Source organism: Fopius arisanus, unplaced genomic scaffold (genome assembly GCF_000806365.1).
Source record: "Fopius arisanus strain USDA-PBARC FA_bdor unplaced genomic scaffold, ASM80636v1 scaffold00027, whole genome shotgun sequence".
Taxonomy (NCBI): Eukaryota; Metazoa; Arthropoda; class Insecta; order Hymenoptera; family Braconidae; genus Fopius; species Fopius arisanus.
The window spans coordinates 805,046-830,042 of record NW_011887766.1 but is presented as its reverse complement, the minus strand read 5'-3'; the positions used below and the strand labels follow the sequence as shown (position 1 = coordinate 830,042).

Here is a 24,997-nt window from a genome sequence, read left to right as displayed (position 1 = left end):
TTTAAAGAGGTTTTGGTCGATCATCATTCATCTAGTTCTTTACGAATATTTGTTTCATAAAATTACTAGCAAAAATTTGCTCGTGGTTTCGAGATTGGTTCTTGCAGAAGATTTTGTGGCCAAATTTGGAGAAACGGACAATTTGAATTACGAAATTATTCTGCGATATTTTTTTATTTTGGGAGAATTCTCGGAAACTCCACAATTCTTCTTACGGCAGTTTGAAGTAAATATCAACTGTTTGAAAGTGCAATCGTTATTGAGGTTTCCAATGTTTTTGTGTGAAAGTTATTCGGTTTAATAGGATGAGGAAATTCTATTTCGCGGTTGTTTGGTGAATTGAAACTCGTCTATCAATTACCTGTGCTATTAATTCTGTTTCGTGCAATGATTGTTATAAAAATGGACATTTTTTCATGATAGAATGAAAATTAAATTACTACAACTGCCGCAGATTCGAATCCTTAGAACATGTGGATTATTCTCCGAGGGATAAAATTGGCGATTGTCCGTCGGTATCGTCATTAAAAATTCCAGTGAAGAAGGTAAATCAGGCGTTTCCGTATATTTTGCATGAAGTTGAACCCTGAACTTCAGCAATTAAAAATTTCAATATCGGAAGAATTCTGCACGCGCTGTGGTGCGAATCGCGGTCAGACCCAGTCCATTTTCCCGGGAATAATCGACAGTTAACACGAACGGAACGGGAAATTCATGTTTATTATGCGGAGAATATTGCGGAGAAATTTTATTATAATTCTGAAATATTTTATCGTCGAATGGAAAATATTCCTCGTGCTATTCCAGGCACTCCGACAATTCCATCAAATTTCTGATTTTTTCTGTTGGCTTCGGCTGAATATTTGAAAATCTCATTACGCTCGAAAAAATTCCGACATTGCGTGAGAAATATCTATAAAAATTATTCGCTCATCGAATTGTCAAGGACCCATAATTTTTCAACAAATTTTCAAGTTTAACAGAGTTGAAGGTTTAGACATTCACGATGTCGATTTGCGAAATCGAGTGTTCCCGTATCTAAACTCTCAAGGGCATTTGTCTCATGAATAAATGGACGCGCGAGTGGCTTAATTCTCTCGTCCACCAGCTGAAATGACAGAGGAATCGAGAGTGGCGCATTACAATGTGCATCGACCAAAGCGAGACAATCGTGATTCGATATGCCGACCCCACCTCTTCTTCAGCTTCATATCTCTACAACAGCCGCTATCTCCTTGCTGTACTTCACTTACAGCATACGAATACCGTGAAAACGAAAAAAAAAGGAATAACCAAAAGATGAAAAAGTAGCGATAAATTTTTATTAGCCCACGACCATAAAGCACGAAATTACACCCCGACTTTTCGTAGCCAAAAGAAGTTGTTCGTAATGCTAACAGTGAAACGTAACTCATCTGAGACAATCTCGTTGACCACTTTGTATTCAATAATTTTAGAAAAATATATTGTCTTGAAAATTTCGTCTTCAAGAGTTTGATTACAGACTCCAGCGAATTTGGTTTTATTTTCGTGAGAGCGCGGGGGAATTTCCAATATTGTGAGGTGCAATTCAATTTGATTCCATCCAATTCATACAGTTTTATAAAATTTACATTGCTTACATTTATCCAGTGTTGTATTAAGATTTTTCACAAAACACATTCAGCGGAAAAAAATCCACCCTTTTCCTAAAATTTCTTATCATTGCAGTCTATTTCCAGGCCCGAAAAAACCTCAAAACAGGGCGGAAATTGTATTAATAATGAGTAACCCTGAAAACCTGAAGCAACTATCCCTCGAAATGATAACTGAAATTATCACCAACGAAACGATCCTTCAAATCACTTGGACAGTGACTTCTTATTCGATATCATCCACCCATGATTTAAACCCAAAATTTATGGTTCCCCACTCACTGTACCGTTAGAGATTTCCGGAAAAGAAGGCTTTTAATGACTCAAAGCTCAAGCTCTCCTCCTAAAATATTTACGGTTATGGCTTAATTGAGCGATTTTACGTACCAGTAGTATTTTTCAACCCAGAAGAAGACTGCGAAAAGGTGTAATAAAAAACTCGAGTGAGTTTTTCAGTGTCAGCTCGGCAGTACCCTCTCGCTTGTGCTCTTTTAAAACTTTTTAAAACGCTCGTGAAGATTGTGCGGGTGGAGGCCGGGGGGAAGACGAAATCGGGTCCCCCGTTGGAGCGGTGAACGGCGGAGCGGTCAGGGGGAAGAGGGAGTTGCACCGGTGGAAAGGTTGGAGAGACATTCAGTCGTTGAGGTACCTTCGCTCCAACCGCACATCGACTCAGTGTTTTTCTCCAAACTCACCCAATTTTCTCATCACCTGATTTTTTTAAATCGACAAAAGTGTATGGACCGTGCAAAACAAGCAAAACACCGATAAAAAATAGTAACAAGTCTGGCAGCAAGTAAACGGTTGAGGATTAAACTGACGACGATAAAGAGTACAATTGTACAATTGTACAGCTTCACTGAGCTACCAGCGACGGAATCCAATACGAATAAACATGACGTCGATTCGTTGACATCATAAATTCAGGTGTCAGGTGAGTGTTTAATTGGTGGATTTTCGTTGAAAATTTGTTCACGCATTGTTGTGTGTTTAGTTGAATGTTGAGGAGGATTAATCATTATATCACGTTTAATTGATCGTCAGACGATCAAGAAAGGCACAATGTAATTTGTGCATGGGAAGAAAAAATGGTATAATATAACCGAAGCAAGCAGACTATTCTTCATCCAGTCAATTGCTGGGCTTCAGACAACTTCCCTTCCCTCCCAATCCGCCTTATAATCCCATTCTCTCTTTCCTCTTTTTGTCTTTATTCATGCTCTTATTTTCTTACTCTCCCCTCTTGTTCTTTCGGTATCATCTTTTAAACTCCAGTGGATCATGCATCACACGTAATCCCACAAAAGGGAAATCACGGGAACAATGTGCAATCATAATTAATAATTAGAAACAGATGATACAATGCTCTGTTACAGTGCGACTTCACAGAGTTTAATAACAGTGACATTAAATCCGGAAGGTCTTACAACGGAGGTGATAAAATTTACACATCCAAATTTGAGGTCGGGCCTCCTTAAAAAACTCTTTTTTCTCTCCTTCGGAATACCAGATCGAATGAGTACACTTTTTCAGGCATATTGTTGCATGCACATAAATCATATCGTTGTTTTTTCCCGGGTTCCGAGATTCATGGGTTTGTGAAAATTTGTACATGCTGTGATTGAACGGAGTCTCGTTAAATTTTGGAAGATCGTTTAATACTCCCGTGATGAGGGGCCATTACAATTTCGAATTTTTACCCTCAAGAGAAATTTTGAGCAACAAAATTCTCGTAAAAATTTCTTTTTCGACTCCTCATGGAGGATAAAATCTAAAAACTCTGTGGGGAATCGCTTTCCGAATTGTTATCTCCCCTCAATTTGTTTGATTTTAATCAATTCCATTGGTAGACATAATTTTATCAACAATTTCTCCAATAACTTCGGGTGATTTAACCATGAAAATCATTAAAAAATAGGAGAAGTTTAGCGAAAATTATTCGTTGATGGAAAGGTGAGGTGAAATTTTCCATAGGACTTTCTCAGCATTATTCATTGATTGTCACTATTATCACGTACGTTGCCACCAAGTGGACATTCCCTCTCTCTTTTCAATGCTGTGGACCCATCCCCTCATTATCCTCATTGCTGCACTCGCTAACTGCCAGTAATGCAGCATACCCTCGGTGCATTACCTCCACATATTACTCATACTCGAGAGAAAGAAAAATCCCAAGTCACCGAAGATAATGAAGAGGAGAAATAACACGTTATACGTAAGTCGCTAAACAATCGCGCAGCCTCCGATAAACACAGAGGCGCGTGTGTATGGGAATATCCCAAGAACAAACATCTGGTTTCGTCATTTCTCCTCCCATCGCCCCAGAGATAACAGCGATAAGACACTTCGTGCCATTCTCTTCAGTGTTCATCCTTCCTGATAAGGCTTTCTGCACTCATCAAGAGTATCCGAAATAAAACATCCACAGGGGCAAAATCCAGGAAACAAATACTACTATTGATGTGGAAAATTTATTGTTGATTTTAAGAGTTTATTATTCGAGAACAACTTATCTTCGTCGAAAAAAACACCTTCTGATTGATTTTTTTAATAAAACAAAATGGATGATTTTTCAAAAATCTGTAAAATCGATTGATTATTGCCTCAATTTTTAACGTTATGAAATCTTTACACAGATTTATTGCGGGATAAATTCGTGAATTGCCACTACGCTGCACGATTACCATCCGAGTGGAAAATTAACTCAGGTCTAGATCAAGTTCGGATCAAGTTCTACTTGATGTGGGCTCAGGTACTGATCCTAACACTTGGTCAGGACTTGACCAGGCATGTAACGCCTTGACTCGATCCGGATTTGATCAGGCATGCCGAATCAGGGTTTGATCAAGATTAAGACGGATTAGTCCTTGATAACCGAAATTAAAGATATTCATCAATGATAATGAATTTGAAATAAAAAGTTAATCATTTTTTCACATTATATTACCTCATTCAATACTCGGGATCGAATCGGGGACCTTACGAGTACTAATCCTATGCCCTAACCACTAGACTATCGCGTTATTATTATTGAGTGAACTGTTTTGCTTATACGATGTATATTGGAGATATTGGTCAAAGGTCTTATCAAGTTCTGCCTGATCAGTTGACACTGACCACTGCCATATCAAGTTTTGATGAAACCTCAGGCTCGCTTGACATAATTTCCACTCCGGTAAGCGTCAAGGCAAATTTTATTAAAAATTTCTCTCCGTGTGTGCACCTCTGAATGCCTTTTATGTTGCATAGACTTGCGTAGGCTCGAAATGACCTTTCAGTCACGCCAATAGATTTAATTCAAGACCGAGGTCAAGGGGTTCCACGTGTTTTCCTTAAAAAAAAAACCTAGTGTTTTTACCGTGTTTCTCGAAACACTCCCTGACCACTGGGTCGATCATTACTCGTATTAGACGAATCGAGTTGGCATAACGGTGGACTTCCACCAAGTATTACTCTACGATTCAGCCTGAAAAATAAACTGGGCCACTGTAGGAAATCTAGAATCTCATGTTAATAACCCTTGCTCTACCAAAGTCACCAAAGTCAATAATTTCTCCATAATTTATGTAATTTTCTCGAAAATTGGGAGTTTTCAAACTGGAAATCAATGAAGAAACGGTGGAAACATAGATCACATGATGCATCTACATCTCCACCGATCGGACAACTCTCGTATTTTTTAATCCACGGCAGAGTGAAAGTATCTACATCGTGATACCGAACCTCCCGAAGACGGTCGATCGGTCAGCGTTACGCCCGGATTCCACAATTATTGCCAGCCCGTGTAGAACACGCCCCGAAGGGTTTTTTGTCTCCATGCCTAGGTTCCAATACAAATATCGAATACAATCTGTGAGTAAGATATTATTATGTTCCCGCAAATAAACCATCGGAGGAGCTGCGGGCAGAAGAGAGAGAGAAAGAGAGAGACGGCAGAAACGAAGGTAAAACGAAAAACATGGAATTATTGTTGAAGTTTAAGTAGCGCGTGGAGTGAAAGTCCGAATGGAGCGAGCAACTAGTATACCAAACGCCATTACAAAATAATTAAAGGATTGTAAATAATCCGGTTTATCAATGAATAAAAAGGTGAAAAATTGACAACAAGAATTACGTGAGTGTCAGTTGTACATTTTTCTGGGATACGAGATAAAAACATGTGTGACATACGTCTTCCCCTGGGGTTCGATACGCCTCGATGGGTTTTTAACAGTGTCAAAGCAACACACGTTTCAACCGCTCAAATGGTTAACCACGCGGTGTCATGAAACTGCGGTGGCATATGGAGGCACACACGGTGAAAAGGTACGGAAAAAACATCGAAAAATAAAAATAAAAATGATGAACAGGTATGTTTATCGTTAACTCCCGGACATTGACCGGGATACAATGCCACCAGTGTAACCCTTGTCGGGATATTGCGAAAAAGTAAAGGGCGAAGTACTTTGTATTCGCAATACGCATCCGTCCTTGTCCTTGTTGGTGGAGATATCTCGTCTGGGTCATTTCGACCTTAAATAGTCATACAGCTGTCGAGGTAACGAGTAAGGTTGTACGATGATATGGGCTCCAGGAAGAGGTGTAGATCGATGTTAGTAGGAAATACTTGAGCGAGAGCAATCGGGCGTGGACTGACCTCGATTGCCTCGCGGCTTTCGCGGAATAAGCACCGGAGTCATTTACAATCATTTCTACGACACACATTCCATTCATTTGAAATTTATATTGAATATTTATTCGGATTTTTATGAATAATTGAGGATTTTCCTGACGTGCGAAAAACCGTCTGGCGGATAAATATTGATAATTCATTTATTTCCAAAAAAAAACTTTCAGATTTTTCAAAATATATTTATTCAAGTGAATATATTATATATATTCGAATGTAATATGGAACATATATAATATATAAAAATAAAAAAATGCAATTATATACATAATTTTTTTTTCTAATCAGTCACATGAAGAACGAATAAAAGGAAAACTTTTCTCGTCAGTTGAAACACTTGATATATATTCGTATTTGCATGAGATATTGATTAGCTTCATTATTGTATTTTAATCTCCATGATGTAATAAAAGAGAAACATTTCCGGTTAGCATCACCCGTGGTCCCACGGCACTCGGGGTTACGGCTAGTTAGTTCAATAATTGAAGTTCCGCTGTGAGAAGTTCACGTCGAGTGATAATAATCGTAATAGAATAGTCTCAGATTTATCGTCATCAGTCGACATCTTCCGTATTGGTGATACACCTGGCACAACCGCGTAAGAAAAACGGCCCCGGGGCTGGTCACACTTGTGATGTAAGACTGCTTGACCAAGAGAGCCTGAGTCGCCGCAAATTTCCACGATGGGAAAAAGAAATACTGAAGGAGAATGGAGGAAAAAAAAAACCACTGTCTCCCGCGTCTCGATTATACGTCGAGGCCTGAAGTGGTTAGACCAGAAACCCGAGAATAACACTGCTATCTAAAGCCTAGCTAAGAATCTCCACAAAATGGCCGATATTCTGAAAGAGCTGATCGTGATTGTTATCTGCACACGCGATCGTTCATTGGACTTCCGGTGTCATCTGGGAGCTCGAGGAACTCTGCTCTAATCGGCGTGAAACCTTGAGTTATAAAAAACATCAAAATCCACACTTTTTTGTAGATATTATCCACCATTTCTTGGTCAGCCATGAACTCAATAATTCTACACACATTTGCGTCAAGAAATCACACTCTGCACGTAATTAATCCATTGCACAAATTCTAAATTCAATTACCCATTTGGCGTGATGTAATTAGTGAAAAATGTTTTAATAAACATATCCACAATAGGCGCTAATTCCATATATTTTTTTATTCTATTTGTATAACAAGATGTGTTTTTCGAAATACTAACAATAATTGTTTTTTGCGTGAATTTATTATTTTGTTTTGTGAAGAATTAAAAGAATGAGGCTGTTATTCGCATATTAATTATTGCTCTATACAAAAAACTCAATACTGTTGAATCTTGAAATGAATACAGTATTTCACGAAGGATGGATTGCAATCGCATTTTAACAAATCTCAATAATATCGCTATAACAATATCGTATCTGTAAATAGTAAAACTCCACAATGAAGTGACATTAATCCTTAATCCTTTCACAATCGAGTCAGTCTAGAGATCACTGGTTTTTGTAATGTTATCTGAAATAGAAAAATAACCAACCGATGAAAACCAATCTCTACGTATTAGTCACTCCCACAAATCAAAGAAAATGCCTCCATAAAAATCCCTTCAGTAACGGAGCGCTGTGCATTTTTTACATTATTGAACTACTCATTCGATTCGGTAAATTAAAAATTCCCATTCGTTACTCATCCATAAAAATCAAAATGTAACGGTATCCTGATTTATTTTCAAACTAATAGATTACTCCCATGTTCTCCAAATGAGGCCATTAACAACGAGCATACAATGGAACAGATAATGTGAAACTTGAGTTATTTAGAGTGAAGAACAACGCTAGCCACTTCTGATCCATTCGAATGTCATCAACTGCCCATCAATTCCCGACGACAACTAGAAGATAAGATTAAGACGTCAATTGAGATAAGAATCACTCGAATTGTCGTCTCAACTCAATCCCGTAAAATTGCTCCACTTCTATTCATCTAGTCATCACCATCTCAACATGAATAGATAAGAGAGGAATGACTCCAATAAAAATTCGTCCTCAGAAGAAATCACTGATAAATTTGGAATTTGCCCTGATGAGGAGGGGATATGGATATATATTTTTTGAAGTTCTTTAAAAAATCGTTCCTGTCGCCTGCTAGCTCTGCACAATTTCCGAATCACTTTCAAAATATCAAGTTAAAGAACTGTGAAATACTTAACAATTCTAAATAAATGATCAATTCTCCTAAGTATAGAGACGAAAAAATTTTCGTAAATAGAAAATAGTGGTTTGACTTCCTTGGAATAGTGCGTTCTATAGAGATATTTTCTTGCCATCAAGAGTATACCACAATCGTCCAATCCTTCGGTGAAATATATTTTTTGAGAGAGAAGGCGCTGGCACTGGGGTAATTCACGATGGCCGACGGTCATATTGTTTCAGGGTCCAGCCGAGCTATATATACATTTCCAGGCGAAGGGATAACGTCCTTGAGTTAGCGTCCTTTATGCACGCACACGAGTATTAAATCTCTCAAGTGAATGTACTATGCGAGGGGAAAAGGCGTTACAGCCACCTGGGACGGTTTATCTCCTATGGGGGCTTTTCAATGTGCAGAAGACCTCAACGCCAGGAGCATAGTTACATGGCTCTTCTGCCTATGGAATGCCTGGCATGTAGCTCATCAAATGCCTCTGGAAAAATAAAAAGATAGCCATGACCTTGATAGTACGCTTTGAAACATATACTGTAATATTTTTGTGTGCGCGTGTGATGTTGGAGCCAATGGGGCATCAGCTACCTGTACCAGGGGTCGCATCTACACTAAAAATTACCACTGCCTTCCCATTTCTCTTCGTCAATCCTCTTTTCAGACAGTCTAGGGGAATCATTTCCCTGTCAATCAATCAACAGTAGGCTTTCATCGTCTGGGTCATTCTGTTTAGGTGGACTGGGCCCAGTAAATAAATTACCCTTAGGTAGAAATTTTTTTGATTAAGTATGAGATTTTTTCATCGCAATCTAACGGTCTTCTGCGGGTAACTTGTATAATTTTTAATTGTTATTATTATATAAAAGATTGATCTAGGATGAACAAAATCGATTTAGGGATTGGATCACGGAACGGTTGGACTATTTTTCAAGTGGTAGGTAAAATTTGAAAATTAGTTTGTGGTGAATTTATATCAAGATAGATGATCTTCGTGGTACCGTTGTCCAATGGATCTCTGGTTTTGCCGTTATAACCTATACGAAGCCAGTGGTTTGGTATGAGCCCACATTGTAAAATCTTGATTGCAAGTGTAATTATATCATACCAGATTTTTAAATGAAGATTGATGGGGATAGATGACGAAATCAATCCCATGCTAGTTATGATAACTATTTGAAAGTTCGTTTGACTGTTATATAAAGTTTCCGTAGCGGATAAAAAGCCACCGAGGATTATATGTAAAGTGGAATCGGTTAAAAAAAAAATCCGAGTCTGGTTGGAATGCGACGTAATTGTTCCCTTGAACTTTCAGACATTCGTGTGAAGCCCAAGAAAATCGCCTGATTTACATCCTGGATTAAAATCTCACTAAAGTTCAGCTGAGTAGTCGGATATATTTTCAAATTTACCATTGAATAAAGTGAAATTCCACTGTTCCAGTAAATTTTCCGGTGCACAAACCTTTATTCTCATGAGCTCTATTATTTTTCCAATTGAATATTTTCCATCGATTTATCGCGGCTCGGAGTTGAGTGTAAAATGTACGAAGGTGCAATTTCAAAGAGGAAGCGTTTAATTTTTCCTTTCAAATAAATAAAGTGTAGATCTTGCTCACTGTGCACCTGCGAAGCCCTTATCGAGCCTAGGTATCGAGAGAAACGAGGAATCGATCGAGAGTCAAGGACATTGACCCCAAGACAGTGCCATCCTGAGAAACTTTTCGTTAGTTTACTCTTACCAAATGTTCACACTTTTCGGTAACCACGGTGACCCATTGATATCCATGGAATTTTCAAAGTCATTAGGCTCTTATTGCAGCCGGTTATTTATTTACTTATATTTATTTGTTGCGGACAAAATATGTCAACTTCCCGGGGGCACTGGATTCCACACTCTTTTCCCTCACTGACTCATGCTCGAACGATCATCGATTAAATGGGACACTTCACCAGTCTCCGGTTGTCCTAGGTTTCCCAAGTTTTCTCAGATAACCAGTAAATATCTCGTATCACTAGTTTTTCCATCGTCTGTGCAGGTTCCGCAAATATGGCTCCAGAGAGATGGGGTCGAAGAAACGTTCTTTTAAGTAGAGTTAAAGGGGAACAATGATGTGTGGATTGACTTAACGTGAGAGAAACTCTCTTGCCATCGCAGATCATTGCACTGACTCAAAACTTTCTTCGAATTTCTACTCTGAAAAATTCCGAATCGGTTGGAAAATTGCAAAAATCTGCCGTTGCTGCTTGAAAGTTAGGAATTAATTTTCTAAAAGAACTGTCGCTGATTAGATATTTCAACTCCTCCAAATTTTGGAGAGTGAGGCAAATATTAAATTTTTACCACTTACCTTGCAGGTAATGGCTCATACTTTGTTGGAACCTTATGATTGAATTATCAATCCCCGACATCATCAATCACTTGATCAATCAGAACCCCTGGCGAAAACCCCCATTCCCACAGAACAAAGCAGAGCAATCCCGAGATAGCAAAAGAAAAAAACCTAAAAATCTAAAATTATAATACCCTCAGAAGTCCTTGAAAAGGCTTGCGGTGAAATAGCAGATAAATTCTCTTTTACACTGGAATGCATCAGAGGCAAAATGACGAACTGGTGAGCGCCACACGATTTGTCACCACTTGGTACTCACGTGTGCAAGAGAAACAGACTATCACGTGAATATTGCCGAATGCATAAATACAGAGACACTGTAACGAAACGGCAAAGGCAACTACGGAATTCCGACGTTAATTGCCCCACGTGTATTTTCTCCAACTTTTAATAAACCACACGGGTGGAAAGGGTTTACTTTTGCTCCCGCAGTGAGGCACAGCCATATCGCTTTAACTAGCTGATCCGGTCTCTATATGTTCGCGTGTCGTCTTTCCTCTGCACCAAAGGCACAACTCGATGTGAATCTCGCCGCTCATGGCGCACGAATTATCCCTCAAAAATAGAATATCGACAAAAAAATAAACGAATTTATTGCAAATAACTTGAAAATTAATGATTGCCATTCTAATTATGATAGTTGGTTTCCCACTTGATTGTGTGATTACCACTCAAACTATTTCTGCTGCGTGAAATTTTCATTCTAAAAATTTCCTGGAGCGCTCACATCTGCCTGAGTTCAGGTTTAAACTGCCGGATGACTTCATAAGAGAAAGATTATAATAATGAGAGACTCGTTAGCTGAGTTTGCTGGGTTTCTGTTCGTATGAAGTGCAAAATATCCTCCTGGAGCAATGGATGTCGGAGGATATCATCGCGGCGTTTGAAAAAGTCACCTGTAATGCTCTTGCTATAATACACGATTAAAACGGATAAATAAAGTTGATAATGTTGACACCAATCTTCGAGGAGGACTATTAGGAAATGATTATTGAATAGAGGAGAAAGTGAAAGGGAATATTTATTAATTAAATACCATTATCAATGAGGAAGTAAATTTTATGATTCACTCGGCCGCTAATTTCATCTGTTTATCCTAATTCAGGGCAAAGAAGAAAAAATGGCAAATTTGTATTTCTTTCTCTGTGAAATCATTATGATTTCGCTGTTCGAGTGAACGAAATAACGAGGGACTTCATCTACAACTGGACTTTCAAGCTATTCTGAGAAACCAAGAGATTATTCGAGACAATGTATTCACAGTTAGCATCATCCCCGTTTCCAATTAAAGTGATGTCCTTGGATTCCATAGCCCCAAAGAAATTCTCAGTAATATTGCCAATGATTCCGATAAAAAAAAAAGAATTGAATCACATAGTTTATCATTCTAATTAAAAATTATTGCCGCTATACTTTATTTTTCTGAGAAAACCACTGAAAGTAGAGCCAACATTCAGGTGACTCTGTACCTTCACTTTGATCTCGCATTTTTACTCCCCTTTGAATTAGGTTCAACGGTATTCAGAGTATTTCTTATTGTTACTCTGGTATGAATAAAGTAACTGGCGGTTATTTTCCCTTTGCGCAATAGATGTCCAAGGCATTCTCCATCTGTTCTTATCCTCTTATTTCTTTTTTCTCGCTGTGGAAATTCACGAGAGGATCGCCTGGAATTGACATTAATCTCTTCTCCCACGGTAATTTTCGTGGCTAACGACTATTGCCTCTTAGAAATCGAGTCTGGCATTAAAATCTACACGCTGAATTCAGTACGTGGCCAATCGATGAAATCGACAATTTCAGATGAAATCATTCATAAAATCATTCATACAATTGCACTTTCTATAGAATTGAATAAAAATAGAGTAACTGATGTTTGAAAAAATTTAATTGATGTTTCACTATTCGCAGTAATTTCAAAGAAATTAGTTGATTTATCGGTAACAAAACGAAGATGGAATTCTCGCAAATGTGATGTAATTGAAAATTGTACGTTTTTTAATGGAAGTTTCGAGAGTAATTGACCAACAGAGTGATTGGAGAATGGTGGGAATGAATTGGAATGGTTTAATGTCTCGATGGACTCGTTTAATCCAGTGAAAGTTGTCAAAATCGGTTTAGATGTGTGCAGTACCTCGTGTTAATGGCAGCCCGGTGAAAGTTCTACGTAGTTTCAATTCCAAATGGCTTCAGTGTGTTATGGCGAGGGGAAATTCTGCCAATTTTTCCTCTTCTCCACTTTTATCTTTTATCTTTTGTCTATCGCTTTTTTCCCCGAGTGTGTGGATGTAGGTACAACCGAACGTAATGACTGCCCCTGGGCATATAACACTTCACGTACTTCTCTTCAAATTCCATGCTCAGAGTGATTAACACTAGAGGGGGATAGAGAGGGATAAATTACACACTCACAAACCTCTGGGACATGTTGAAATCCATAAGACGTAGAGCTCATGAGATTTTTTTATACCTCTGATGTCGCAAGGTGAGGTCAAGCTCCTCTCGGCTTATTCACAGCCATTTATTTCCCCGGCTCATTTATTAGTTCATTTGGATCCGTTCGGAGTTTGCTCTGTTGGAGTGAACCGAACACCTGTTCCCATTGTTTAGACTCGGAGCGGATATGAGACATTGACCGGTAAAAAATTTGTGACTGCGGAGGAACTGGAAATAACTGGAAACTCAACTGGCTCAAAGCAAAAAAATACTCATTTCAGCGCTAATTATATTTTTAGCATAATATTCGCAGAATTAGCGGTTGGTGCAATAATTGGTATTTCGTCAATATGCTATTTATATTTTCATGGGCTTGCAACCTTTCATCAATTTTACAATGCACGCTGAATAAATTGTAGTTAAATTCACCCTGGCATTGTGTAATGTTCAAATTTTTTTCTCTAATTGGCCTTTGCCAATTTCAGTTTTTCCATTTAAATAGAATTTCTTCAGTTGATGAATTCAGTATAAGAATTGAAAAATTCAACCAAATCCGAGATTAATTACAATGAGGAAGAAACAGATCTACCTCCCGTATTCAATTGAAACAATACTGAAGCTGCGATAAAATCGAGACTGTCCAGGTATTTGAAAAATAACGAATATCTCCGCCTGGGCTGTCAGCGATAAATTATGAAAAAAATGTTTCATGCCTGCGAGGGAATCGAGTATCGATCGACCATGAACTTTTACGCCATCCCATATTCCCATACGTCTCTTACCCATCGGTATTTTATCCTCGATCAGGCATTCCTCGATGCTTGAATTCATTTAAAACACCGGCTGTAGCGAGTAAAAAATGGATAATTGATGAAAAGTGAAAACGTGGAGACCGTGGAATAATCCGGCCCAGTGTGTCTGGCACACTTTATTTGCAGCGGTGAAAGTAACCCAAAAATGTCGATACACCTTCCCTTTATATCTCACTTACATCAGTGTAACCGTTGCCGCCCATCGTAATAATTTACAATTGGACAAATGAAAGAGGTAATTCTCGGGCTCTTCAGGATATAATTAGGGGCGTGAGTTCCATTGATTTATATTTTTCCCACGATTTTTTACCGAGGCTTGTTTAAGTCAGTACTCAAGTGTTAAAACTGATCTCATTAATCATTGAGTGGTCTCCTGAATGCGTAGGAACTCAGAAAAACTATGCAAAAAATGCCCATAAACCAAACTATCTGGTATTTAATCCTTATTTCACCTGACACGTCAGGTTTTACCATATTTTTCTCGGGAGTTCATGAAATAACAACGTTTATTATGTAATGGAATGCAAAAATATACCTTACCGATGATGTTATTAATGATTTAATCAATTTAATCATTTCTACACCTAGTCGGGAATTTACATTCAACTTTTAACAATTGGCGGTTTAGTTATTGAAACAATTAGACTCATTAATAAATCCGACTTTTACGTGTAGAGAGAAATTCAATGAAGAATTATCATGTGGTGAATGAGAAAATTACATTAAAATCACATTGAACTTTCGATAAATTGATTGGTATAATTTATATTGAATCATTCCCTCGAATAAATGTAATGCGATAAGACTAACAGAAGAAAGGGAGAGACTTCTCAATGCACTGGCCTTGATTTCCACGCTGAGAGCTCGGAAATAACCAGGAAGAGGAGTGTTACGTGAATCGTATGGAAGTCAATTAACTCAAGAAAGAAAGAAAGAAAAAAAAAGCGAAATGCAGAACGAAAGGGAAGTTGAGAATGATTGTTTTGTTTGATTCATTCATTTCAGGATGCGTTGGTTTAAGGGCAACGCCGAGGCACCAAGATTACTCAGTTTGAGTCCATTGCGTGGCGATGATGACATCGAGGGTGAATCGCTTCACATCCATGGAACCACCGAAACAAGAGGTGAGAGACACAATCATCATCTAAATTTAGATACTTTCCCTTCGACTCAACATTTCTGCATATTTATTTATCTGAATTTCTGCCCACATAATTGCGGTTTTTAGAGCTATAAGCGCGAAAGACATGATGAGTCAGCAACGGATAAACATTCTGAAGCAAAACAATCGTAATAAATGACGACATTGTTGAATAAATTTCAAACGAAAATTCAAACCCAAAAGGAAATTCAAATCAGATATATTCATTCCACTCATATTTCTCGTAATTTCAAGTCACTCTCATGCAAAAGAACATGTAACCCAGACTTTAATACTTATTTATGCAGCATGAATGGATCATTCGTTATTCCATTTTATCTTCAAAGTTAGTCTCCCAGATTGAAACCAAGTCGAACATATTTTTCAATAACTCAGGGTTTTGCCTTTCACTTTAACAACTTGTCAAGTGATACCGTTGAAATAAATCTGTCTGAAAAAAATTCATTAGAAAATCAGCCAGTATCCATCAACTTTCCCAGTATGCAAATTGTAAGAGCAGTTTAGTGCATCTCACAGGCATATCTCGTCACAGACACCAGTTGAACGCTATCCTATAAATGGCATCTCAAGTTTCCAAATGTCATCATTCACCCCTGGGAATCGAAATTCGATTCAAAGTCCACTGACAGGGGATGCCTCTGCACTATTTCAATTCCCCCGATTCGTTCGACACGCATTGAAAAATAAAAGAATCCTCGTCATTCATGACTACGATATTCTCCTCAACTGAGTGCACTACATAACGCAAAGAATGAGAATCGTACGGGATGTCCTGCTTGAGTCCAACATCCTGCGAGTGACTTTACGGTGCGTAAAAGCGCCTCATGAGAAGATTGTATGTATAAATGTGCGTCATGCTCCACGGAAACCACACGGTGCAGGTCTCAGTGTAGCTCATGGTATCGTCGACCGTCTGTCGTTGGACATATTTTTTCATTTGCTCGCGTGTGTCTTCAGCGTACGGACCTCTTCGTCAATTGAGAATATAAGACAAAAGATAGAATCTCGTTAAATAGTGAAAATAAAAAAATCCACAGATATTCACTGTTAATTCTGGCCAAGAGAATAAACGCGGAAGTCTTGCCAACGAGGATGGGATTTCTCAAGTGTAAGAATCATTCTCTTCGCGTTTGCCTCAGATTCGGTATAAGTTACGGTTCGCCGCTCTGATTGCTCGATATTTTCATACTTGAATGAGCAGAAGGGTTTCGTCATCGATAACTGCTATAACAATTCCATAGACCACAATTCCCGACATTACATTCCACTAAAATTTTTCATCGCAACTGATTATTACTGATTATTGATTCTTGTTACAGACATGTCTCCAGTGCGGTGGTCACGTAGGAAGTCCTCGGGCTCCGAGTCCGAGAGAAACTGCTACAACGTGCAAACGTCACAGGTGACAACGGAGAAGTGCCCAAGCAAAAAGGATAAGAAGAAAATCCAAGAGGAACGCAGGAGATCATGCGAGAAGAGAAATCCACTGTTGGACAGGGTCAAGAATACCAGGCTCAGTTTCTTCAAGGACAAATTGCCGGATGATGACTTTGAGGAAGATGAAAGGTCTCACTTTCGATCGATGTGCGATCTCGACAAGCGCAACCTGATGAGGAGTGACTTCAGGAGATCGGTGTGTGAGATTGATCTGAAGAAAATAACAGAGGAGGAAAAAACCCAGGCAAAGAGAAAAAGAAGATCCAAGTCGCACACACGAGTGTCAGCCCGCAAGAATACTGATGAGAGATTTAGCTTCCTGGGCTTTGGTGGTTCCTCGACCTCACAGAAGTCCTGCTGGTCCAACGAGCAGTCCGAGATACCAAAAGTGAGAAAAAGTTTTCACGTACTCCAAAGTCCCTTAAAAGCGTGTGAACGTACATTAGACTCGTTGGAGACAGACGAAACCGAGCCCCATCTTGAGGGATCTGAGGGTTCTCAATTTGACAGTGTAACACCATCGAGCTGCCTAGCAGCTAAGTTCCGCGCGATGCAGGATCGTTACCTCAAGTCATCTACCAACAGATTAATAGCGAAAATCTACAGACGCGATGGAAAAGACAGAGATAAACGCAGACTACGTAGTTTCTCGTACGGTACTCTACCAGGTCTCGACGAGCTACGTACAAATCCACTCTTTGAAGATCAAGATCAGGATGATAATGACTCTGGTATTCTCGATAATGGCTCGGCAACGAGTTCACTCCTCGACGATAGATGCAGCAGTGGTGCTTCTGGCCTGATCACGAGCATGATCAGTGATTTACCCCCACAGCTACCACCGAGAAAGCCATCGTCATCCATCACTGATTTCAGTCCAGATCTGGGGACGTCGCTAGTTAGAAAATCGAGCACTGATTTATCTAAGCATCACACGAGAATGATAATGCACAATGCGAGCTTGGGAATTGAAAAGAATCCCCTGGGTTCTCTCAACCAGGCGACTAATGATGAAGTTATCGAGCGTCACGGCACTTCAGGTGAACAAACGAGAATCAAGGAGGACAAGAGAAGCAAACAATTGTCCGTGGTGACGTCCAGATCCTACACAACTGAGAATATGGTAGTGAAGCTGCCCAGGGAGACTGTCGATCAGTCCCTCGGTATTTTCATAGCAAAAACAGTGGATAGCAGTCCGGGCTACCTAGTGGCTCACGTGGTGCCCAATGGGCTGGCAGATAAGGAGGGAACCCTGAAAATAGGGGATGAGATTCTCATAGTCAATGGAAAGAGGCTGAGGGGGCTGGACATGGGGGAAGCCAGAAAAGTTCTTGGCAGTGGAAATGCTCCCGGTGAAGTGGACATCGTCATATCCAGGTACACGAGCGTCGAACCTATCAAGAGGTTGAAGGAGAGCAGTGTTGATTATGAGAATGTCAGTATGGAGCACGGCCAGGGAATTATTCTAGAGAACGCAAGCTCCCCGAAGTCTCACTTCAGAAAACATCACTCCAGGCATCATCGGGAGAGAAAGAGTGAATCGAATCGCTCCATCTCTTCCGAGAAGAGCAATTCAATTGAAGGAACACAAGTGGTCTCGAATTTTTGCACTCTTCCACGAAGACCACGCAGCTCTGTATCTTCGTTTCACACGGTTGTCTTTGAAAAAGGTCCTGGTAAAAAATCCCTTGGTTTTACCATTGTCGGGGGAAGGGACAGCCCCAAAGGCAGCATCGGTACGTTTTTGGGTTTTTTTTTTTCTATTTATCTCGGTTGTTTTTCGTGTTCGATGGGATTTTAAGAATTTGTTGTGATTATTTTTGCAGGCATCTTCATTAAGTCAGTATTGCCCGGTGGCCAAGCTGCTGAGGATGGACGATTACGAGCGGGCGATGAAATTCTGGCGGTCAATGGACAGGTTTCTCACGATCTCACGCATCGCGAGGCTGTGCAACTGTTTCGCAGCATCAAAAGTGGTCCACTTGCACTCCATTTGTGTAGGAGAGTCAAGCAACGGGATGCTCAGTAAGATTTGGTTTTATGGGTTTATCTCAAGGGAAGATGCGATAGTGAGTGCTCTCAGATAATGGACATTCTCTATAAAATTAGAAAAGATGGGAATTTCTGAATTTCATTCAAATTACTCAACAACTCCATACAAAGTTAGATGAGGGACAGTGGAGAGGGATAAGACAGGATATTTCCTTCAATTTCGAGAAGAATTCCAGGAATAAGTCTCTGAATAAATTTTCCCAACAAATTCCATAAACAATTCAGGAGCCACTAAAACCGAGATGTTTCTAATTTAATATTTTTCTTAATTATCGATTTAACATGAGTAGACTGAGGAACTTTTTTGTGACTCATCAAGTCTCGTTTTCTATGGCATGCTCATGACAATCTCATGAATTCTAATGATTTGTCTTTGTTACAGAATCACCAAGGCCAAATCCTGTGCGGATCTTCTCTTAGTCGACTCTTAATTCAATTATTAAAAATTACGGGAATGAAGAAAGTTATTGCAAAATTGTAAATATTGTAAATTTGCCGAGATCCTCGGAGATGTTATTTAATGTGAAATATATTATAGAGAATCACTGGAATTCTACAAAATTACAATTATTTATTTATGATTTGTCTGGAACTATTATTGAAAGCTGCGATATAGTGATCTCGCTTAAAATGTTTTTTTTTTTATAAAATCTTACAGAATAAGTTAAAAAAAGAACCATAAAATGAGAACAATATGAAACAAAACTTATGGACGAAATAAATTAAATGCAACAAGTATGAAGATCCATTTTTAATGAGACTAGAGTCTAAAAGTTGTCAGCATTTTCGGTGGGTGTTTCTTCTCGTATTGTCGAGGCTTTGCTACTAAGGCGCTGACTTCAATGTAGTCTTTGGATACCTAGAAAATGAAGAAATACAATTAGTGGATAATTCATCAGCCGCTTCCCGTAAACTCTGTCAATGTCTCCACAAAACATTGTCTTTCCACTGAATAATCACTAATTCCTCTAAAAGCAACTCCTCAAGCACCAAAAAAACATACCTATGCCTCCTAGCGATTTCCAGCTCCACAACTCCCTCCCTGACAGCCTTGAACAGCTCAATAACTTCCTGATGCGTACACCCCCGCAATTGTTTACCATTGAGACAGAGAATTTCATCTCCTGAAAGCATAACAAGCACCGTCCTGAGTAATTCCATAAAATTTCTAGACAAGATATTCGTATCAAATTAGTCCCCAAGCGTATCCCCTCACCCAAATATTTACGTTACCCATTAAATCTACCCGACAAATATGTACCCTGTGATCCATGAATGTCTCGGTGATGTAATAAAAAAGAGGGAGAAAAAAAAATTAACTGAGTAGGTAAAAAGGAGACAAGAGAAAAAGAACCGATACCGTACGCACACTCCCCCCTTCTCTTTGGTATCTTTCATAAGATGTTTGCAAGGGTCTTGGGATACTCAACGGGTCCCTGCACTGTACGTTTCTAGGTAGCTCTTATCGTTGGGTACTTGCCCAACGAGCGCCCGTTTCAGAAGCATCCAGGCTCCGAGGCACGAGGAAACTGCTCTCGGTTTATTCGCAAAACCGTCGTAAAAACACGATGCCCGTTGACGGTTGAAACACGAAACTGACCGCATCAACTCTCCCATCATGGCAAAAAACGACTTTTCCAGGCTCTGAGCCAACGGACAGAGGTCTCGTCTCTCGTCCAGAGATAAAACAAAAATAAATAAAACGTGAACATAAAGATAAATAAATAAATAAAACCCCCAGAAGGGGTAAAAGGGGGCCTTGTAAGAGGTCAATGAGGCAAAGACCGTATTACTGATCAGTATGCATTTCATACCCTCCACAAATAAGTCAGTGTTGGTGAACTGGAAAGATCTGTTTTACACCGTAAAACATGGTGAGAGGTAGGAAAAAACGAGGCCCATGAAATAAAGTGAATCAGCCAAAAATGTTTATGCTTGTCTCGTTCCCCCCCATGTCTCGGATTAACGATTCTGGATATGTTCAACTGAGTGTTTGAGTGTGAATACGCGAACGTTACGTGCCTGGATTTTCACTCAACCCTTTTGTAAAATATAGAGATACCCACGAATAAAATTGAGAACCGTTTCACTCATTTATTCAGCTCCTCTCACCCCCCCCCCCCTCCTCACTCCTCCTTTTCATGAGCAATTCATCTTTTATTTGCACCGCTTTCCCCATTCTTCGTTTCCCTCCATTGATCAGTCCATCTACTTCTCAATGCGGAAGACACCTTGGAACAGTAATCCATCGCGTGCCAATAATGCAATAGTGAAGTAAGAAATCTCCTTAGAGCAGATGATTGACTATTTCTACCGCTAGAAACGTGTAATTCTATAGTCGGGAGTTGTCAGTTTACTCTATCAGTAAGTTTGTCGTGTCTCCGGTGTCTATTTAATTCTATTTCTACAGTTTTCCAGTTAGTCACGTTACAAGAATTTTTTCCGCCGTGCTCTATTAACCGTTGTACGACTTACGTATGAATTTACCATTTTATCAGTAATCATTTTGAAATTTTATAATCTCGCGATTGGAAATTTTTTATACGCATGTAGGATCTATTTGAATTTTCCACAAAGTGAGATATGTTTTTTCATGAATCAATGGAAAAAATTACAGTAGACTCTCGGTATAGTCGCATGCATAAAGCTGTAGGGGAAGCGAATTTGGAAACCCCCACTCCATTTTTTCATAGGCAAATTCTAATATGAGGGAAATCTATATTTCGGCTTTATTTTGCCCGGAATTTGATTCATCAGTGGACGAAACAATTTTGGATTGTTTACATGTATAGTCCCGAGGTAGAAAAGTCGGGGAACCGACAGATACATGAAAACGGAAACTGATGACAGGTGTGACTATAACGGCATTCTACTGTAATATAACACAACAATGGTTTTAAAGTATCGGTTTTATTAATTTATTTTCTTAATATTTTTTTACCTTGAAGAAGGGCCTTGGAAGAGTCAGCCTGTCCCCCAGGAAACACTCGCCTCACAAAGATTCCCATCTCACCCCTCGGGCTGTCCCTGCCTCCAACAACGCTGAACCCGAGACTTGGCTTTCCAATGCCTTTCTCGAACCTCGCAACGTGTCTCATCAAGTACTGATCAGCATCCGGCGTTGGTTCAACAGGATCTTTTCGACTCTTGGCAATACACGTTAATGGAAGATAATTCGGCCGTTTTCTCTCCACTCCATCGAGCTGTTTATCCTCCTCTATTCTATCATCCGATGCATCGCACTGCCTCTGATTATCCATCTGCGATGCATTTGATAGATTCCTGGCATTCTCGAGATGCTCGAACCCCTTCGAGATAACTGGTGTCTCTGTGTATCCCTCGGGTACGGTTTCCTCGTAGGCCGTAGTCAGTCGCACCTTATTACTCGTAAACGACTTAAGGAATTCCTGCACTTCCTCGAGGGTTTTGAGTGTGCGCAGTTCTTTTCCTTCTACTTCGACGATTTCATCGCCGAGGCGCAGTCTACCATCTCTATGTGCAATTCCGTCATTCTCGAGCTGCACGACAATATATTTAATATCCCCCGCATTGTGCTGCGCCAATCTGATCCCCAGACTGTCTCTACCATCCATCCTAGCCAACTGCACCACCCGACACCTTCTAACCCTCCTCGGAGGGTGAATAATGTCACTGAGAAATCTTCTTTTATCCTGCTGCAGCCTGACACGATGAGGCGGTGTACGATCCACCTGTGACTCTACCTTGATGCCCTCGAGGCGATCGGAGCACAATGATAATCGATTTGACGGTGTGTCATCGTACGAGCCTTGGTGAATACTGGGGAGTAGTCTTCCAGATGTGCTCTGATGCCACCTGAGGCCATCAATTCCCTCATTCATGTCAGACATACATCTGGGCTTAATCGTCTTAACACTGAGATTACTCGTCACCTCGCGGCACTCACTGGGTGTCGAGCTCCTCATCGGCTTCTCAAGCTCTGAATCGATAACACTACTCGTGTCAGAGCTATCAGCACACTTGGAGCTAATCTCGTTCTCGAATGTTGTCGTTGACTCCCCCCTGCCCGCTCCATCCGAATCATACCCCGACTCATTAGAACTCACATAATGAGACGAGAGCCTTTGCTCAGGACATGGCGCTGAGTTGCGCCGATGATTTCTCAATGTCGCTATGACATCCAACTCTGCCCCTAGGGAGAACGCCTCGGATAATCGATAATTATCGATGCAAGTGTAATCAGAGGACTCGGTACTTGATTCGGTTAGGGTTGGATGGACACCTCTTGATGGACGTATGAATGGACTGTAGCATCTATCCTCTCGTTTAAACGTGTCCTCCATTCGCTCTAGGTTACTCGGATTGAGACTGTACCTGTCTGGCTCACATTTTCCGAGGTTACTCGAGGCCCTACCCCTGTACTCAGCGTACGAATTCCTGCTGAATCTCGGTGTCTGGGGATTATCTCCGCTCGTATGTTTACTCCGTCGTCTACCCAGGGTCGTTGTACCGTCGAAGGACTCATCAATTTTTAAAACCGGAAAATGCTCCTCAGAAGTCGCTTTGAAGAGACGATCCTCCTTCGTCTGGACGGCACCATTTCTCTCCTCCGGTAAAACTGATAATTTTGAACGTAAGAATGCATACGGAAAATTACATCTCTTTGTTTCCTTGAAGTCACAGCTGCTGGACTTTCTCAAGGAATCGTTCCGAGCATCACTGAAATCACAAGCACCAAAACCCGATGAAGATGATCTTCTCGATGATGAGGTCATCGATACCTCCTCGAATACATCATCATCGTGATTATCTGCTAGATTATCGCAGGACATTGTTTTGTCTTTTCTGTGAGCAATCTGGAGATCAATCCCCTCCGAGGGATCATCACCTTTAACATAGGTTGGACTTGTATTCAATTGGGATGTACTGCAGCTCCTTAATAATGTCTTCTTATCAGCTGTTTTGAGTCTATCATCACAATTGGAGGATCGCCTCATGGCTTTAGTCGAGTTCAACATTCCGGTTGAACCCATTCGGATGAAGAATGATTTGAACGGCGATGGCGATCGTCTCGACAACAATTTACCGTCATTTTTACGATTATCCGGACTTTTATCACTATTATTATTATTATTATTATTATTCTCGTGATTGTTGTTGTTAACGGTGTCTTCACGTTCGAATGCGCAGACGGATTCTCTGGAGCCGGCACGCCGGAAAGATTCGATTTTTTTGCTCATCCTCCGTCCCCACACACTCAAACCTGTAAAATAAGATATAAAACGTCAATAAAGATCAATTCACACGAAATTTATAGGGTAGAACATATTAAAGCCGTGTTAACAGAAATAAATACAAGATTGTCGGTTTAAATTACAGCTGCTATTTCCGGCTGGAACATTAACTTGGAATATAAAATTCCCCTTCAAAATTAAATCCTTATAAAAAAGATCATCAACTCGTCAATCCAACGAGGGAAAATAAAATCCTCAATTATTTATCCGGTCCTATAATAAAAATATCTCCAAACTGTAAAACACATTCTTCATTGCATTGAGGTTCACCTGAATTACGGAAATAATTGCTAACCGTGGTAAAAAAAAAATAATCACTCGGTCATTCCGTAAACGTTAATACGAGCCATTGGTATGTACCATACAATGTCAGCATAGCAAAAACCAAGAAAGTTATAATAACCCAAGCTCACAGCGACATGTACATGATGGCCCATATGAGGAAACTGAAACAACTGTCCATCAGAGTAACTGGGATATTTTTGGGGCAACTTTTTTTTTCACCAGGGTGTCAGTGAAATCCCGAGCTAACGGAGCACCGATACTCCTCCATGAATCGTCAACCAATTCAGGTATCGAAAACACATGTTTCTTTTTGACGAAAGATAATGCACCACAACCGCTACCACCTTGTCCCTCCTCACATGCTGCCGAGAGTGCAGATTTGCACTCCTCCTTTTCCCCTTATGCCCCTTTCATCTTTCCTCCTTTTTTCCTTTTCTCCTTTTCTCCTTTTCACCTCCCTACCTTTTATTCTCGAAAAGCCCACATTAGCATGCTGATTAGCATCTCAAGCCACCGCAGTCATTCTTCAGGATCTTTTAAAGATTATTCACATCATCACGGGCATAATAACGAAGTCGTTTTAGTAAGTGGATTCGAATGCTTAATTAACGCTGATTCACGAAGATAACATTAAGCGGGGCGGGGGAGG

The 24,997-nt window shown here is 40.0% G+C and overlaps 2 protein-coding genes across 5 annotated transcripts in view; one reads left to right on the top strand and one right to left on the bottom strand.

Moving 5' to 3' along the window:
* Positions 1-55: 55 nt before the first annotated feature.
* On the top strand, positions 56-19,341 carry LOC105265095 (pro-interleukin-16). Of its 3 annotated transcripts, none has more exons than XM_011302398.1 (5): positions 56-545; positions 15,145-15,263; positions 16,621-18,474; positions 18,565-18,763; positions 19,173-19,341. In XM_011302398.1, exons 2-5 carry the CDS (start codon positions 15,146-15,148, stop codon positions 19,219-19,221), a joined length of 2,220 nt encoding a protein of 739 aa, XP_011300700.1. In that variant the 5' UTR covers positions 56-545; position 15,145; the 3' UTR covers positions 19,222-19,341. The 3 variants fall into 3 exon arrangements, with proteins under 3 accessions (XP_011300700.1, XP_011300699.1, XP_011300701.1); XM_011302397.1 differs by lacking the exon at positions 56-545 and adding an exon at positions 1,735-2,568; XM_011302399.1 differs by lacking the exons at positions 56-545; positions 15,145-15,263 and adding an exon at positions 16,212-16,409.
* Positions 19,342-19,344: 3 nt separating this feature from the next.
* LOC105265094 (uncharacterized) overlaps positions 19,345-24,997 on the bottom strand; it is a 25,159-nt gene continuing 19,506 nt past the window's right edge. For both annotated transcript variants that reach the window (XM_011302395.1, XM_011302396.1), the window contains exons 3-5: positions 21,732-24,032; positions 19,794-19,914; positions 19,345-19,649 (exon numbers count right to left, since the gene is read on the bottom strand). In XM_011302395.1, the coding sequence (XP_011300697.1) occupies positions 19,616-19,649; positions 19,794-19,914; positions 21,732-24,032 (2,456 nt within the window). In that variant the 3' untranslated portion in view covers positions 19,345-19,615. The remainder of the gene's footprint in view (positions 19,650-19,793; positions 19,915-21,731; positions 24,033-24,997) is intronic.